General features: G+C 37.1%; 2 protein-coding genes across 6 annotated transcripts; one reads left to right on the top strand and one right to left on the bottom strand.

Annotated features, from left to right (window-relative positions):
- The first annotated feature begins 485 nt into the window (after positions 1 to 485).
- On the top strand, positions 486 to 5,281 carry LOC109021125 (vacuolar cation/proton exchanger 3-like). 5 transcript variants are annotated; one of them, XM_019003916.2, is made up of 7 exons: positions 486 to 754; positions 2,287 to 2,301; positions 2,461 to 2,616; positions 2,784 to 2,900; positions 3,013 to 3,066; positions 4,554 to 4,606; positions 5,116 to 5,281. In XM_019003916.2, the coding sequence occupies exons 3-6, from the start codon at positions 2,521 to 2,523 to the stop codon at positions 4,578 to 4,580; spliced, it is 294 nt and encodes a 97-aa protein (XP_018859461.1). In that variant the 5' UTR covers positions 486 to 754; positions 2,287 to 2,301; positions 2,461 to 2,520; the 3' UTR covers positions 4,581 to 4,606; positions 5,116 to 5,281. The 5 variants fall into 5 exon arrangements, with proteins under 5 accessions (XP_018859461.1, XP_018859329.1, XP_018859396.1 ...); XM_019003784.2 differs by having other exon boundaries at positions 2,287 to 2,350; XM_019003851.2 differs by having other exon boundaries at positions 2,287 to 2,353.
- A 10,151-nt stretch (positions 5,282 to 15,432) lies between these two features.
- LOC108979062 (thaumatin-like protein 1b) lies at positions 15,433 to 16,682 on the bottom strand. Its single transcript, XM_018949638.2, has 2 exons — positions 16,606 to 16,682; positions 15,433 to 16,151 (listed from the first exon to the last, which is right to left on the bottom strand). Exons 1-2 carry the CDS (start codon positions 16,664 to 16,666, stop codon positions 15,466 to 15,468), a joined length of 747 nt encoding a protein of 248 aa, XP_018805183.1. The 5' UTR covers positions 16,667 to 16,682; the 3' UTR covers positions 15,433 to 15,465.
- Positions 16,683 to 16,885: the final 203 nt, after the last annotated feature.

Here is a 16,885-nt window from a genome sequence, read left to right as displayed (position 1 = left end):
GAATACCGTACCGGATGGCGTACCGGTCAAGACACTGGAACGAAATATTTCGATACCGGTACCGTTTCGTGTACCGTTTCGGGATAATCGATATATGAATAAATTATATATATAAATATATATAACAATTATATTCTAAAATAATAGTTTATATATGAATAAATTATATATAAATACATACATACATATAAATTATAAATAGTCTAATCTAAATTGGGGGTCAAAAAATAAACTTGTAGTTTGAAAAAACGAAAAAAAAAAAAAAAAACACAGGCCGAAATATCGGTACCGGCCGAAATATAGGCCCAGGCCGAAATTTAGGCCGAAACGGTCGGTACCGGCCGATACGGCCGATATTTTGGCCGGTACAGTATATATCTAGTACCTGTACCGGCCGGACAGCCGAAACGAAAAATTTCGGCCGTACCGGCCGGTACGGTACGAAATTAAAAACATTCGAGTAACCCCAAGAGCCTTACCCAGTCTTCATCACAGTACCCCCTTCTCCACTTCAACCTTCTTCCCCAATTCGGGTACCTGCAATTAAATCCACCCACTTCATACACATGGCTTTATCTCCATTATCGACTACGTCCCAAAGCTTTTGCACGGGCCAGGGTCGTGGTTTCCTCCCCATACAAAATTTGTGCCTCCATCTACAAATCTCGGAGGTATTTTTTGTGGGATTTTCAATTATCAGAGGGCAAGAATAATCGACCGATACTCTTGGAGTGGAATCCTTTTGTCAACACAGGTATATCTGCAACTAATTTCTCTATCTCTCCCCCTTCATCTACGGTCGTTGCTTTAAAAAAATTAGCCTTTGTTTGTAGACTAATTTCAAGATGTTTAAATTTGAAAGCATGTCCTTTTTTGCACAAAAATGCTTTTTTATACGATGCATGTTGTGTATGTGTTATTGTAGGTATTAGATGTTAGTAATGTTTGGGCGATTTTTTTAATTTGCATACCACAGATTGATGGAATTTTGCATGAAATCCCTAATTTTTCAATCATCCATCGAGATCCAAGAACTGCTCCTTTTCTAGAAGCAATGGCATCTCAACCCTTCTTGTTTGAGAACCAGTTTTTGGTGTCTATGACAAAGCTTGGAAATGTTCAAGTTCTTACTAGGAATGAAGGTGAAGTTCGAGTGAATTGCAATTAATGTAATGGCCATCGAAGGGTATTGTTCAGTACTTCCAAGTTATTTTCCCAATGCTTTTATTCAATAACTCATGAAACCTGACCTTTTGTGATTTGAAATGTTGGGAGTTCGAATATTGGTTCATTGTAACAGAGAGCTCTTGTATTTTGACAAAGATTTTGCTTCTTATAAATCGGAGTGCAAATATATAGAATAATTAGACTATATGATTTTTTGATAGTTATCAAACTTACACTTCTTCCTGTCAAATATTAAAATGGATTCATTTTGTTGTGAAATTGTTAATCACTTTTTCTTGGTGATTTACTTGCAGAATTCATGAGATCTTCTAACATTCTTAAGGTTTGAAATGGGAGATAAAATACATAAAAATTAGTGGCTTTTACAATATTTATGAGCATTTGATGCTGTTAAGAAAATTCAAACAGGAAGCTAGATTGTGATTTTGATCCCAATCAAAATTATAGGATTTGAAGAAGAAGACTAACTTGAGAAAGTGACTGGTGATGGGGTTGAGCTAATTTCTGTATACTCTTCATGAATCAAGTTATTCTTGTTTTAGTTCATAAAGAATATACTAATGCTACTTTACTTCTCCTGTACATGGTTAGTTGATCTCTCTTTAGATGACACATGGAGTAATTTCAACACTTGGTCACTCAATATTTTCTCATTGATGTAATATTTTTAAGTTTTGATTGTGCATTCTTAAGTACTGGTTGCAAGAAAGGAAAGCAAAATACATACATATATTTCTTCTACTTCCACTTCTAAGTATTTAATTCTCATGTTCTGGGGATGACACTTGCAGTTTCAAACACTAAAGATATATTTGAGGTCGTTATTCCATTCTAATTATATATCCATTTGCTTGTCAAATTCCTTGATATGCATACCTATGCTATTATTTCAGCTCAACCAATCATGAGGTCTGAAAAATGTCTATGACCATATCACGTTGCACTTCATATGTATGGATATATTACCCATTAAGTATACTTTTATTACCTATTGTACTGCTATTATCTCATCTAGATTGATACAATTGGTGTAGAACTTGTCGTTCTATATATGATTCATTAAACCACTTCTGAATTCATATAAAAAAATTGTGGCAGATTCATCAACCTCTGGTTAGTGCAAGTCAGTTTGAGCATGACTTCTAAATGGCTTGTGCTTAAAGTAGTGAGCTTCACAAAACTTGATGAAGTCCATCTTTTCTCATTTTTTCTTCTAATTATTTCTTAATTGTTATCTATGGAATATGGTTATCTTTATGCCTTGAGCATCAGTACATTCACAGCTGAATCTTCTACGATCAAGTAAGAATCGGAATACGGAAAGCAGTAATCATGTTGCAGTGCATAAAGGGATTTAAGCATTTTGGTGCTTCCCTACAACGGGAAATCATAGCTTTGTTTTCTGAGTATGTTGTGGCTGCAATTGAGGCAAGTAAAAAACATTTAATTTTCATAAATATGATGTGGTTGAAAACTATTTGATAGTTCGGATAACATTAATTGAATTGTACACTCAACATGGCATTTGGAGAAGCACCAATATACATGGCATTTGTTTCCATGGTACTCATTATTATTCCATTAACCCCCTTCAGGATGCATCAAATTCTTGGGGTTTGTCTATTAGCTTCCTCAGCATAATATTGCTACCAATTGTGGGAAATGCAACAAAATATGCAGGAGCAATCATATTTGCTTTCAAGAACAAGTTGGTGAGTACTATATATATTGGAATTGGCTTTAATTTTCCTGTGTGCCATTTTATTTTGAAATAACAACATGATTGTTAATCAAATTAGTGAAATCTTTTCGGCTCAAATGCAGGATATAACTTTAGATGTTGCTTTGGAGTCTGCAGCTCAAATTGCAATGTTTGTGGTGAGAAATTAAAACAGAAGCTAGCTGCATCAATTAAAGCTTTCTTCATGAACTTTTGAAAAAAAATACTAAGCAAATATACGTACTGGTAAATATTAAGCAATGTTTGTGGTTGATTTAATGTTTGGAGTGTGAATTACATTGATAAGTGTTTGGCATTTTTACATCCATTTTGTTGTAGTAAGTACTATATAATAGAACTTAGTTCCTTAAACCAGTTGCATCAGATTGTTAATACCGAAAGTTAATGAAGAAGTTGTTCGTTCTGATGGCAGCAACTTGCTCTTTTCGTTTTGCATTTGTGTGTTACTGCTTCTTGAAGAAAATCCCATTCCCATGTTGTGGAAGTCAAAGAAACAAATGAAGGAGATATGATTTAAGCAGTAGTAAATTAGATAGGGAAGGGTATTAATTCCTTCAACCAAGTCTAGGGTGAGTAAAAAAGCTTTAACTTTAGAGTCCCTATATCTTTAGAGCCATGAATGTTCAGAGTTTCAGAACTGTTTCATTATCAATTTTTTGGTCACTGTCAACAACAGAACAAGAGTACTGCCTCTTTCTTGTTTTGATGTATCGTTTCCTTTCTTCATTTGGCCATGGTGTTTCATTTCCTTTCGCCAGTTTTCTCTGGTGTAATCTGGCTTCTTTACTTCAATATCAATATTTTTATAGATTCCTGGAATCTAATATAAAATGATCACGATCTGTGTTTAGTAACTTGGAGAAATGCCATCCCAAAGTGGGAACTTTCCTTTTAAGTCAAAACTCAGAGTAGTCCTTGTAAATACTGTTTGTTTTTCTACATCAGATGGTATAAATATGTTATTCTGCAGAAGAAATTGATGAAAGTATGCTAAGTAGCATATGGGTGTCTATTAAGAACAGATGCTTGTACCTGCAGGTTGCAAGTCATTGTTTTCAAGCTCAACAATTTCTTTCTGGTGAAACCTAGACTACCTGGTCCATGAATATGTAATTGAAAGTGGTATATAGGAAAGGAAAGTGAGATAACAAGGCACCCGCTTGAGCTTAAATCCATCTCAAAAGTTATTTCCTTCTTGTAAAGAATATATCTTGAAAAGGAAAGTTGAAAATTTGTAAAATGAAAATTTGTTTAGGATTTGAAACTATTTGTAGAGGCGAATGTTATTGTTTGGCTAGGAATTCAAACAATTTATAACCATGTGCAATTATGCCCCTGGGTACGTGTGGTTCACTTAAACAATACCTTTTGACATAAAATACAGACTTATTGGTCCTGAAAATGCTCGAGTGGAATGAATGTCTTTTCTGACTTCTGTTGACTCATTGCAGTAGAATGTGCTACGTAAATAGTTTGGGATTTATATTGGGAGGTTTTGTGCATTATGTTCTGTATTTCCTTAAGATTTTTCTTTCATGCCAAGTTGATGATTGTGCCTTTATTGTTGGGCTAGTTTCACTTAGTTTCTGCTCTCGTCATTGAATGAGTTCCTGTGTTGCTGCAGGTTGAGAAGCAATGTTTGCTGATTTAGGGCACTTCTCTGTACATGCCATACAGGTTTCGTTTCTCTTCTAGTTGATAGGTTTATAGTTCTTTTAACTTCTGAGAGACCCAGTGGCAAATTAGTGAACTTTTTAGCTTTATGGGAATGGAGATTTAGGTAATCTGCAATTTTTTGTGGCAAATGTGTTCCAATCACATAATACTCTGCTATAATTTTTTTTTTCCCCTCCTCTCTGCCTCTTTTGGTTAGAAGCCATACAGCTTCATAAAGTTTCATGCTCAAAATTTTGAATAAAATGGCTCTAACTCTACACTTACTAGGATTGTGTAGAAGCATGAATACAAAGATTTTATACAAGCCAATATTATTGCAATTATATAATCACTTCAATTTATCTCTCATTATTGAAGTGTGAATACAAAGATTGTAAGCTCATAATCACAGGAACTAAATATTAGTTTATTTATGCAAATATTTCATTTTTAATTTGGCTCTCAAATTATCTCCTCTACAACAATGACTATTAACTTGGCAAGAAATGACATGTATTTTATGGATGTAGGTTCTTAACCAACCACTCATTAAGTGGGGAAGTACCTCAGTGGGTATTGGATAGCAAGAAGAACTTGTGAGTCTACTTTAAGCTGAGTATCTTCATTTCATTTGGCTATGAAAGTTTCTATACACTCCAGATTTCTTGCTGCTGTTTTTTTTTTTTTTTTTTTTTTTTTTTTGGGTTGTGAGATTGTGAGACTCATTTGATAAATTGTAACATTTTATTCGATTTTCATTCTTTCTCAGTTGAAGAGGTATTGCATGCCTTTGGATCATAATGACCTTTTTGGGTGTGAGTTGGGATGAACATACATTCATACATTCGTATTGATGTCCATGGAGTAGTTGGTTGCTGTCATGTTGAAAAAGTATACATGGAAAATAGGGAATATTATGGCAAGTGATATGCATTAACTTTAAAGGAGTCAGCTAAGAAAATAAATGTTGGCTTATTGAATATTCATACTTATACTATTTTTAATATTGAGAAGATCTTCTCTTTTTAATCTTTCCTACTTAGTGTATTTATAATGTATTGTAACAAATTTTTGTGTGTTTTAGGCTATGAAAGCCATCTTATTTCACTAATATATATATATATATATATATGTTTTTGTAACAGACTTTCTGGCAACTAAGACTTTAAATTCACCGCAAAATGCTTATTTTTTGTCACAAATACCTATTTACAACGATTAACAATTAACGTATGTTGCGAATAAGCTTTTAGCATCAAGCATTTTCGATGGAAAAGGCAAAAGATATTTGCGATGATTTCGTGATTGATGGAAATGTACAATTGCAGCGAATAACGTTCGTCGCAAAAGGTCTTTATGGTTCCCATAAGATTTTAGAGTTGAAACACATATTCGTTGGAAAAGGTTATTTTCAGTTAATATTTTTTCTATTTCTGGCTATTATAATTCACTGCAAATGAGTTTTCCCAACAATTTAATAGACAAACCGAATGAACATTTGTGGCATTTTATTTAGTATTTGCCATGTGACGAATACCATATGACATGTTATTTCCATATGACAAGTTATTTCCACGAGTGGGTTAAGCTTGCGAACCCAAGTCTTTCAAGCTGCCTAGAGAAAAATGTCCAAATATTTCTTAATTTCTTTCGCCTTTTTATTATCATTTGTTTTAACTATTCATGCATGCTCATGACTTTGCATTTTTCTTAACTTTTAAATGCTAACTGTACATACTATTCCTCATGTGGTCATCTTATTGATACTGACATGCCAGTCAACAGCCATATCAGCATTTCCATTGATTAATTATGGGATGCATATATAAAAAATTCAGTTGTGAAATTTTAATGAGATAAATTGTTTCAAATTCATATTAATAATTGAAATTAGTAATTGAGGTTACAAAAAATCGGAGCTCTAAAGGGATATACTTTTCATCTTAAAAGTATTATATCAAAGTTACTATGTTAAATTTTTTCTTGTATCATACAAATTCCATTTGTGTATAGACTCCTGGAAACGTATAGTACCCTATTACACAGATCGGGAGTAATCGAAAAAGCCAAACTCCATACGATATCGCTGGAAATCTTGAATATGATTCTACCAATAATTGTACTAGTCTACATATGTATTTCTCCCATTAATCGGGACCAGTTGAATAAATGAGAATTTCCATATTTCAATGACCAAGTGATCTTGTGTAACGCCCCGACCCCGAGGGTCCGGAGAGTTAACTCATAACACCTGATAAACAACTCTAACAAGGCTAGAGTACTTCCAAATTCAAGAATATATCCATTTTACCAAACCTCAAATCGAACGTAAATACTTCAATTAAATAAATTAAATAAACTCATTTATCCAATATTCAATCCAACACCCCAAATAAAATCAACTCTTCTTCATGTCTCAAATAACAACTAGGAATAATAAAACATTAACATAGTCTCCATAAACCGTCTAAATCCATTGAAGTAAACTTAAGAAAGATAAATAACCTCTAACACCAACACTAATATCATGAGATACCCAACAATAAATCAATGCTAATCTTTTCCATAGACTTTAATACTGATCCTCAGCCGAACCATCAATGTCATCTGAAATATTATGGAGATAAGGGGGGTGAGTTATCAACAACTCAGTAAGCAGAGAACATATACCAGTGTATAAACATGAGCATTTACAGAAATCAGAATGCAGAACAAAACATTTTCATTTTCAGAGTGCGGAAGCAGAACATGTTATTAAAATATCAGAGCGAAGATTTAGAAATAATTTCATTCAAAATATTCTTTGGCATAGCATAAATGATCATCGTCATCATCAAAACATCATATCAGAACAGAGGCCATGTATAACCCCCGTGGTAGGGTTGTGCATCTGCGGATAGCCAAGCAGAACATAAAACACTCTGTCACCAAGGTGTGCACTCAAAACAGAGACCACTACTATAACCCGTGGCAGGGCCGTATCCACTATTATTACCCGTGGTTGGGCCGTATCCACTATTATAACCCGTGGTTGGGCCGTATCCACTATTATTACCCGTGGTTGGGCCGTATGCCACTATTATCACCCGTGGCAGGGCCGTAACTGAACAGAACAGAAACATAATCAAATTCAGAATCAGAGAGTCATGCCAAAGGTTTTCAGAAATCACGTCTTTTCCAAACAATGTAATGAACAAAATTTTTCGGAACAGAACAAAATCATATCACCACATAATTTATGCACAAATTTCATATTCGCTCTCATTTTCAAAGTTCAGAAATAAAATATCAAAAATAAGCTCATGTTTACACCAGTCATGACAGAAAATACGTTATTCTTAAACAGAATCTCATGAGTAATGCAGAACAAATATCTGAGGTTGTTTTCAAATTTCTTTTCATAGCAGAACATGCACATTTTTCAAAAAGGACCTCAGTTCATTTTATTTAATGCAAAGTCTAGCATAGGAACCCCGCTTACCTGAACTTCTTAGCTTTTTCGAAATTCCTCAAAACGTCGGACAATAATTAATCGTCACCTATAAAATAATCAAGTAATTCCCGTAAATTCTCAATCAATCACGTATTTCGTATTTGAACCTAAGAACCTATTTAAATCCTCAAAACCTAGAATTCTAAAAATTTCCTATAATACCACCATTATCTAAAAATACCAATATTGTTTACTCTTAAAATAAACCTTTACTTAATAATATAAAAAAAAAATACTTAAGTGATTTACTTTAATCATAAATAAAATGTTCAAAATACACTTTCAATAAAATAATCGTTGCACATAGTATAATTTTAAAAAAAAACTATATAAACTCAGTACAATATCCTATACATCCCACAAAGGGTAAAAAAGTAATTATCAGACAAAAATATTTCCTAAACTACGGAAAGTCTACGGAACAACCATACAAGCCAAGCAATGTGACCATGCCGCGCGGTTGAAGAGTAACGGAGGACCTACCGAGAGGAGTGGAGCTGCGACGGAGCTGGGCGGGTGCGCTAGTGGTGGTGGGTACTGCGGCGGTGCACTGGAAGAGAGAGAGAGAGAGCTGAAACCGAGAGAGAGACGGTGAGAGAAAGAGGGAGAGACCGAGAGAATGGAGACACCAACAAGAAATGGCGTGAGCTTACCGGGGAAACAAAGGCTGCGTGCGGCGGACAGGGGTGCTGAGACGTCCTCCTCGGCAGTTTCTGTGTGGGCACAGCGCGGAAGAGCTTCGGTGGAGGATGCTTTCAGCGGCTCAAGGTGGCTGGAAATGCTCTGTTTTTGGATAACAAAACAGAGCAGTCCGATGCTTGCTGTAGAGGCTACGGGAACACTAGGCGACAGCTTCGCGTGATAGGGCAGTGGGCACGGTGGTTTCGTGCAGGTTTACGGCGGCTTAAGGAGGCATGGACCCGGCGGCTGCGGTGGCTTCCCGCGGTATGCAACTCGGTGCACGGTAGGCTGAAGGCAGAGGCTTTTCTGTTAACTGGCGTGGTGCTCTCCGAAAGGGTGAGGACAGGCTGCGGTGATGCTGGGACGGCGTCGCGGTACGCGGATAAACTTTGGGGTGCTGCACGACTCGGGGTGCGAGGAACCGAGGGGATGGAGGCTGAGGAGGAAAAACTGGGCTATGGTTCGGCGTGGGAAGGCAGCGGCGCGAGCCTTCTTCGTATGAAAATAAGTAGATGATTGAACATGAAAAGAAAACCCTAGATGAAAACCCACCGGACGCGGGACGTGCATGAGGGACGTGTGTGTGCAAGCATGCCGTGAACGAAAACGTGCGTGTATGCATGCTGTGCGACGGAAAACAAAATAAGCCGTGCGAAAAAAATTAAAATAGACGGAAAGAGAAAGAATTAAAAATTAAAAAAAAAATGAAACCTGCGGGAAAAATAAAAAAATAAAACGGCCAAGAACTCCAAATTAAAAGAAAACAAAATCGCTACTCAAAATTGTAAAATAAGAACTTAAATAAACAATCAAGTTATAAAAAAAAAAAAAATCTAAAGTCCAACTATACCAATATTGGGTCCGGGTGTTACATTCTCCCCTCCTAAAAAAAAAATTTCGTCCTCGAAATTTGCTAGTACCACAAACCTAAATATTTATCCACTACAAACATCTCATGCCTACCCCAAACATCGATTATATTGCTGCACTAAATAAATAATCTAAAAATTGTCGAACCTAATATTTCAAATCCTAACTCTCCAATATTATCGATTGTATTCTCCTATATTATCCTTAGCCATACACATTCGCACACACTGTCTTATCAAATTTAGAATATAAACCTCCATAATGCAATTGAAAACAACTAATAAATTCCAAAATCTCCACCTAATATACAACCTCAATAAATAACGAAAAACACTCTCAAACTATTATATCATTACAACCACGCTTCCGCTGTTCACTCTAACAACTTCTAGTCCTAAAACATTGAATCCCAAACACATACGTCGGAAAAGAACTAATCTCCACATAATCAGTCTTTACCAGCTAAGCCTCACAAATAACCAAAAGAGAACTCCCAAAATAATATTTAAATCTTCAAATAATAGTACAATCAAATGCTCAAAAAAATTTAAGTCCTAGGTAACTCAAGTCACGAATTCCCGAATCCCTAGAAAATCTACTTCCAACCATAAATTTTTCCTAGACTTTTCACTTCCAAAACACATACTAACTCATCAAACACCAAAAGCTAGTGCCTCGAAGATATAAAATATTGGGTCTAATCCCTTTGAAAACCTTTCCAACCAACCACAATATTCTAAACTACACAACTAGGAAAGTTTCATGCCATCATAAGATTAATCCCAACTCAACTAAAACAAAAGCTTTCAAGGAGAAGAAATAGTGGGGTACCTGTGATCACATTGTTATCGTCCTCAACATCTTCAGCTGCCAATGCAAACACTCGGGCTGGTCCCATTCTACGCTGATTGTTTCCCTGAGTCGTCTGACGGGGACCTGGAGGTGTGTTGGTCTTATTCTTGTCGTCTGACAGTAATGGGCATTCTCTGATGAAATGGCCATTCTTTCCACATCGGAAACATGACCCATTTTCCTTTCTACACTCCCCAGTGTGTACGTGGTTACAAAACTTGCAGGGGTTATTTGATTGATAACCCTGCATTTGCCTTTGTCCCAAGCTGTTTCCATCATTTCTCTTCTTCCATGGCCCTTGATCCATACTAGAGGATCCATGTGGAGTAGCTCTCTTTCTCTGTTCTTGCAATTCAGCACCCCTCTTAAGATTCTGTTCCGCTAGCATCGCCTTGTGTACTAATTCTGAAAAATTCTGAATCTGCAAGATCATCACCCGCTCATAAATCCTGTAGTTCAAGCCTTCTTCAAACTTCCTAGTCTTTTTCTCCTCATCGGGAATCAAGTATGCGGCGAAACGTGATAATTCCGCAAACCTTGCAGCATACTGGCGCACAGTCATGGTCCCTTGCACCAAGTTGGTGAACTCTCGGGCTCTAGCATCCCTATCTGCCTTAGGGAAAAATCGATCGAAGAAACTCTGCTTGAATTGAGCCCAAACAATTACTCCAATCCCCTCAGCTTCCCTGATAACTTTCTCAGAATTCCACCATCTCTTTGCTTCTCCAGATAGTTTGAAGGCTGCGAACTTGACTTTTTGCTGATCAGTACATTCCAAAACACCAAATATTTCTTCAATGTCTTGTATCCAATCTTCCGCAGCGTTCGCATTGCCTCTTCCATCAAAGGTGGGAGGATGCGTTCGATTAAATTGTTCGAACGTGCAACCCCCACCATTGTCATCTTCGTTCAAATATTCAAGTGTTCGAACTCTACGACGAGCAGCCATCCTGAAAGTCTAAACTCGGTGAAACACTCTAAAATGAACGAAAACGAAAATACCAGGTAATTAGAATAAAATAAGAGGATAAATAAAATATGCATATAAATACATATACATATATATATATATCAGATAACTATGCAAATCTGACATCACTTAACACACACGTATATCACTAGAATCTATAACCTCAAAGTTCCAAATTCAATTCCTAACATCAGCAAAATCTAAAACCTCAAATCCCATCAAAATCAATCATAAGGTTCTTGGAACTCAAACTTAAATATCTACATGGCTATCCTTAAAAACCTCCAATTCCTATATTGAAATTTCCACATCTTATGAACCCACAGATATCTAAACCTCCAAGGTCTACAGTATGCAGAATTCAAACCTGTCTCTGATACCAACTGTAACGCCCCGACCCCGAGGGTCCGGAGAGTTAACTCATAACACCTGATAAACAACTCTAACAAGGCTAGAGTACTTCCAAATTCAAGAATATATCCATTTTACCAAACCTCAAATCGAACGTAAATACTTCAATTAAATAAATTAAATAAACTCATTTATCCAATATTCAATCCAACAACCCAAATAAAATCAACTCTTCTTCATGTCTCAAATAACAACTAGGAATAATAAAACATTAACATAGTCTCCATAAACCGTCTAAATCCATTGAAGTAAACTTAAGAAAGATAAATAACCTCTAACACCAACACTAATATCATGAGATACCCAACAATAAATCAATGCTAATCTTTTCCATAGACTTTAATACTGATCCTCAGCCGAACCATCAATGTCATCTGAAATATTATGGAGATAAGGGGGGTGAGTTATCAACAACTCAGTAAGCAGAGAACATATACCAGTGTATAAACATGAGCATTTACAGAAATCAGAATGCAGAACAAAACATTTTCATTTTCAGAGTGCGGAAGCAGAACATGTTATTAAAATATCAGAGCGAAGATTTAGAAATAATTTCATTCAAAATATTCTTTGGCATAGCATAAATGATCATCGTCATCATCAAAACATCATATCAGAACAGAGGCCATGTATAACCCCCGTGGTAGGGTTGTGCATCTGCGGATAGCCAAGCAGAACATAAAACACTCTGTCACCAAGGTGTGCACTCAAAACAGAGACCACTACTATAACCCGTGGCAGGGCCGTATCCACTATTATTACCCGTGGTTGGGCCGTATCCACTATTATAACCCGTGGTTGGGCCGTATCCACTATTATTACCCGTGGTTGGGCCGTATGCCACTATTATCACCCGTGGCAGGGCCGTAACTGAACGGAACAGAAACAGAATCAAATTCAGAATCAGAGAGTCATGCCAAAGGTTTTCAGAAACCACGTCTTTTCCAAACAGTGTACTGAACAAAATTTTTCGGAACAGAACAAAATCATATCACCACATAATTTATGCACAAATTTCATATTCGCTCTCATTTTCAAAGTTCAGAAATAAAATATAAAAAATAAGCTCATGTTTACACCAGTCATGACAGAAAATACGTTATTCTTAAACAGAATCTCATGAGTAATGCAGAACAAATATCTGAGGTTGTTTTCAAATTTCTTTTCATAGCAGAACATGCACATTTTCCAAAAAGGACCTCAGTTCATTTTATTTAATGCAAAGTCTAGCATAGGAACCCCGCTTACCTGAACTTATTAGCTTTTTCGAAATTCCTCAAAACGTCGGACAATAATTAATCGTCACCTATAAAATAATCAAGTAATTCCCGTAAATTCTCAATCAATCACGTATTTCGTATTTGAACCTAAGAACCTATTTAAATCCTCAAAACCTAGAATTCTAAAAATTTCCTATAATACCACCATTATCTAAAAATACCAATATTGTTTACTCTTAAAATAAACCTTTACTTAATAATATAAAAAAAAAAATACTTAAGTGATTTACTTTAATCATAAATAAAATGTTCAAAATACACTTTCAATAAAATAATCGTTGCACATAGTATAATTTAAAAAAAAACTATATAAACTCAGTACAATATCCTATACATCCCACAAAGGGTAAAAAAGTAATTATCAGACAAAAATATTTCCTAAACTATGGAAAGTCTACGGAACAACCATACAAGCCAAGCAACGTGACCATGCCGCGCGGTTGAAGAGTAACGGAGGACCTACCGAGAGGAGTGGAGCTGCGACGGAGCTGGGCGGGTGCGCTAGTGGTGGTGGGTACTGCGGCGGTGCACTGGAAGAGAGAGAGAGAGCTGAAACCGAGAGAGAGACGGTGAGAGAAAGAGGGAGAGACCGAGAGAATGGAGACACCAACAAGAAATGGCGTGAGCTTACCGGGGAAACAAAGGCTGCGTGCGGCGGACAGGGGTGCTGAGACGTCCTCCTCGGCAGTTTCTGTGTGGGCACAGCGTGGAAGAGCTTCGGTGGAGGATGCTTTCAGCGGCTCAAGGTGGCTGGAAATGCTCTGTTTTTGGATAACAAAACAGAGCAGTCCGATGCTTGCTGTAGAGGCTACGGGAACACTAGGCGACAGCTTCGCGTGATAGGGCAGTGGGCACGGTGGTTTCGTGCAGGTTTACGGCGGCTTAAGGAGGCATGGACCCGGCGGCTGCGGTGGCTTCCCGCGGTATGCAACTCGGTGCACGGTAGGCTGAAGGCAGAGGCTTTTCTGTTAACTGGCGTGGTGCTCTCCGAAAGGGTGAGGACAGGCTGCGGTGATGCTGGGACGGCGTCGCGGTACGCGGATAAACTTTGGGGTGCTGCACGACTCGGGGTGCGAGGAACCGAGGGGATGGAGGCTGAGGAGGAAAAACTGGGCTATGGTTCGGCGTGGGAAGGCAGCGGCGCGAGCCTTCTTCGTATGAAAATAAGTAGATGATTGAACATGAAAAGAAAACCCTAGATGAAAACCCACCGGACGCGGGACGTGCATGAGGGACGTGTGTGTGCAAGCATGCCGTGAACGAAAACGTGCGTGTATGCATGCTGTGCGACGGAAAACAAAATAAGCCGTGCGAAAAAAATTAAAATAGACGGAAAGAGAAAGAATTAAAAATTAAAAAAAAATGAAACCTGCGGGAAAAATAAAAAAATAAAACGGCCAAGAACTCCAAATTAAAAGAAAACAAAATCGCTACTCAAAATTGTAAAATAAGAACTTAAATAAACAATCAAGTTATAAAAAAAAAAAAAAATCTAAAGTCCAACTATACCAATATTGGGTCCGGGTGTTACATCTTGATCACGAAAGGACCAATTTGAAACTTAACCATATCTATAAGTGCTTGTTTTAAACCAAATGTACCAATTTTGAGAAAGTGAAACCGTAGGAACTTAAACGTTAATTTTCCCTTAGAATAATCTCTAGTGATGATTTAATTAACAACCATTTGTATCAGTGTGCATGGAATCAATAGACCATGGTGTGCATGTCTGTGTGCACAAATGTAAATAAAAGAAACAATCTTGAGTGAGTCATCTGGTAAACTTTGAAAGCCGGTGTTGGATTAAGAGAAATTATTTGTACAAGTTTCAAATAGACAAGCCATATGCAAGTACTTGTAAAAAAGTGGATCTTACTTTAAAAAATTGTAAAAAAAACTATTATTTATTAGTGGAACCCATTTTTTTTTATTAAAAGATTAATATGAGATTTGTATATTTGGAACTTGTACCTAACATTACTCGTTGAATTAAATATAAATATTGCACGTGAACCATCAAATGTAAAAATGATAGAAAACTGTCATGGGTTAATTTTGATCGATTCAAACAAAAAGCAGCTTTTGATGGCATATTATCACAAGAGTGGCATCATGCACTACCTCCCATGAATGAATATATAGTCGCATGTGAAGATAGAGTGGCTGCATACAAAAAAGCACATGAAATTTATATAATTTGCGCATTTTATTAATTTTCTATATGTGGTAATTCATTATTATTTGTTACACTGAGTACATAGATTATTATTATAATTATTATAAAGAGAAGCTGGGAACGCATGCATGCATGCATAATTCTTGATCAAGTTGAAGGGCAGAAAGTGATAACGTAATTGGGTGCAGCGGAGCAGGTAAAGGTGCTGTTTTTATCATCATAAGCATAGCTATAAGCTAGAGGGCACTGGTTCTCGAAGATCATGGAATAGTCCGTGGGAGGACATGTTTCTGGCTTATTGAAATCGCCAGTGCAACAGTATTGTGGTTGATTGAACGCTAGGCATGCGCTCTTGCATGCGATCACGCTTCCATCCCCAGCTTTCAGTTGCAGGTTTGCTGGGCAAACCGCATTCACATTGGCCGGGCAACTTGAGGTCTGGCAATCACCGGTCCCGCCTTCTGTGCTCACTGAAACAGGCAGGTTGAAGCCGTCGACAAGGCTGACATCGTAAAAGTCTTTCCCACCATTTTCTGCTATGTTTATTTCTACCAAAGATGCTGGCGGGACAGCACCGTTGCCATTGCATGCAACCTGGCCGGAGGCACAATCCGCAGTAGTGCAAGAGAACCTTCCCGAGGCGTCTGTGGAGCAACCAGTTCGTGCCCAAAACCGGCCAATCCAGGGAGCTTGGGCATCCAATGATGTGGATGCTTTGGATGCTAACTCAAATCCAGTTGTTGATAGTTGAGGTTTCTGATCAGCGGTTAGGGTTCCTGGCCAGATGGTATAGAGACAGTTGTTTGTGAAAGTTATTCTAGCTGATTGAGCACCTGCAATATTCATAGACATGCAACATCAAACAAAATAATTCATTGTCACCATGCATACATGTCGAACATGAAAGCAACCTATCCATCTTAGATATATGCAGCAAATGAATTTAGTCAAAGATATACCATTTTAGCTAGTAAATCATACATGCATGCTTATCACGATGATACAGGCCGTGCATATATACATGCTATGACATTGACATAGTACTCGCGTTCTATTACAGCATGTCATAATTAAACCTACTTTTGCATATACACGTGTCACATATATATATATATATTTATATATCCAATAGTTAAAGCATTTAAGATTATTTGTACATGGCCGAGGTTCATAATTAAATGAATGCTTAATGACAAAATAAATAAAAGCAATTAATATTTTTATTCATGCTAAAACGTTGAAGAAATTTCGACATATACTGATGATCATCATGATCACGAGGCATACCAGAGAGGAAAAAGAAAGCCAAGATGAGGCAGGAAACTGAAAGGGTACTCTTCATGATCATTGCTAGATAGATAGGCCGGGTGGTAATTTGATGATATTCTCAATGCATATATATATATATATATATATATAGAGAGAGAGAGAGAGAGAGAGAGAGAGAGAGAGAGAGGTGGGTGTGGTACGTACTTATGAACATGGGCTCCATGCGCGGTTTCTTTCAACCAACGCTGATAATTGAGGTCGCGACCGTGGCCTTCATGTCGATCGAACGTACACGCGG

The sequence above is a fragment of the Juglans regia genome, chromosome 6 (genome assembly GCF_001411555.2).
Source record: "Juglans regia cultivar Chandler chromosome 6, Walnut 2.0, whole genome shotgun sequence".
NCBI classification, from domain to species: Eukaryota; Viridiplantae; Streptophyta; class Magnoliopsida; order Fagales; family Juglandaceae; genus Juglans; species Juglans regia.
This window is presented reverse-complemented; position numbering and strand designations above follow the sequence as displayed.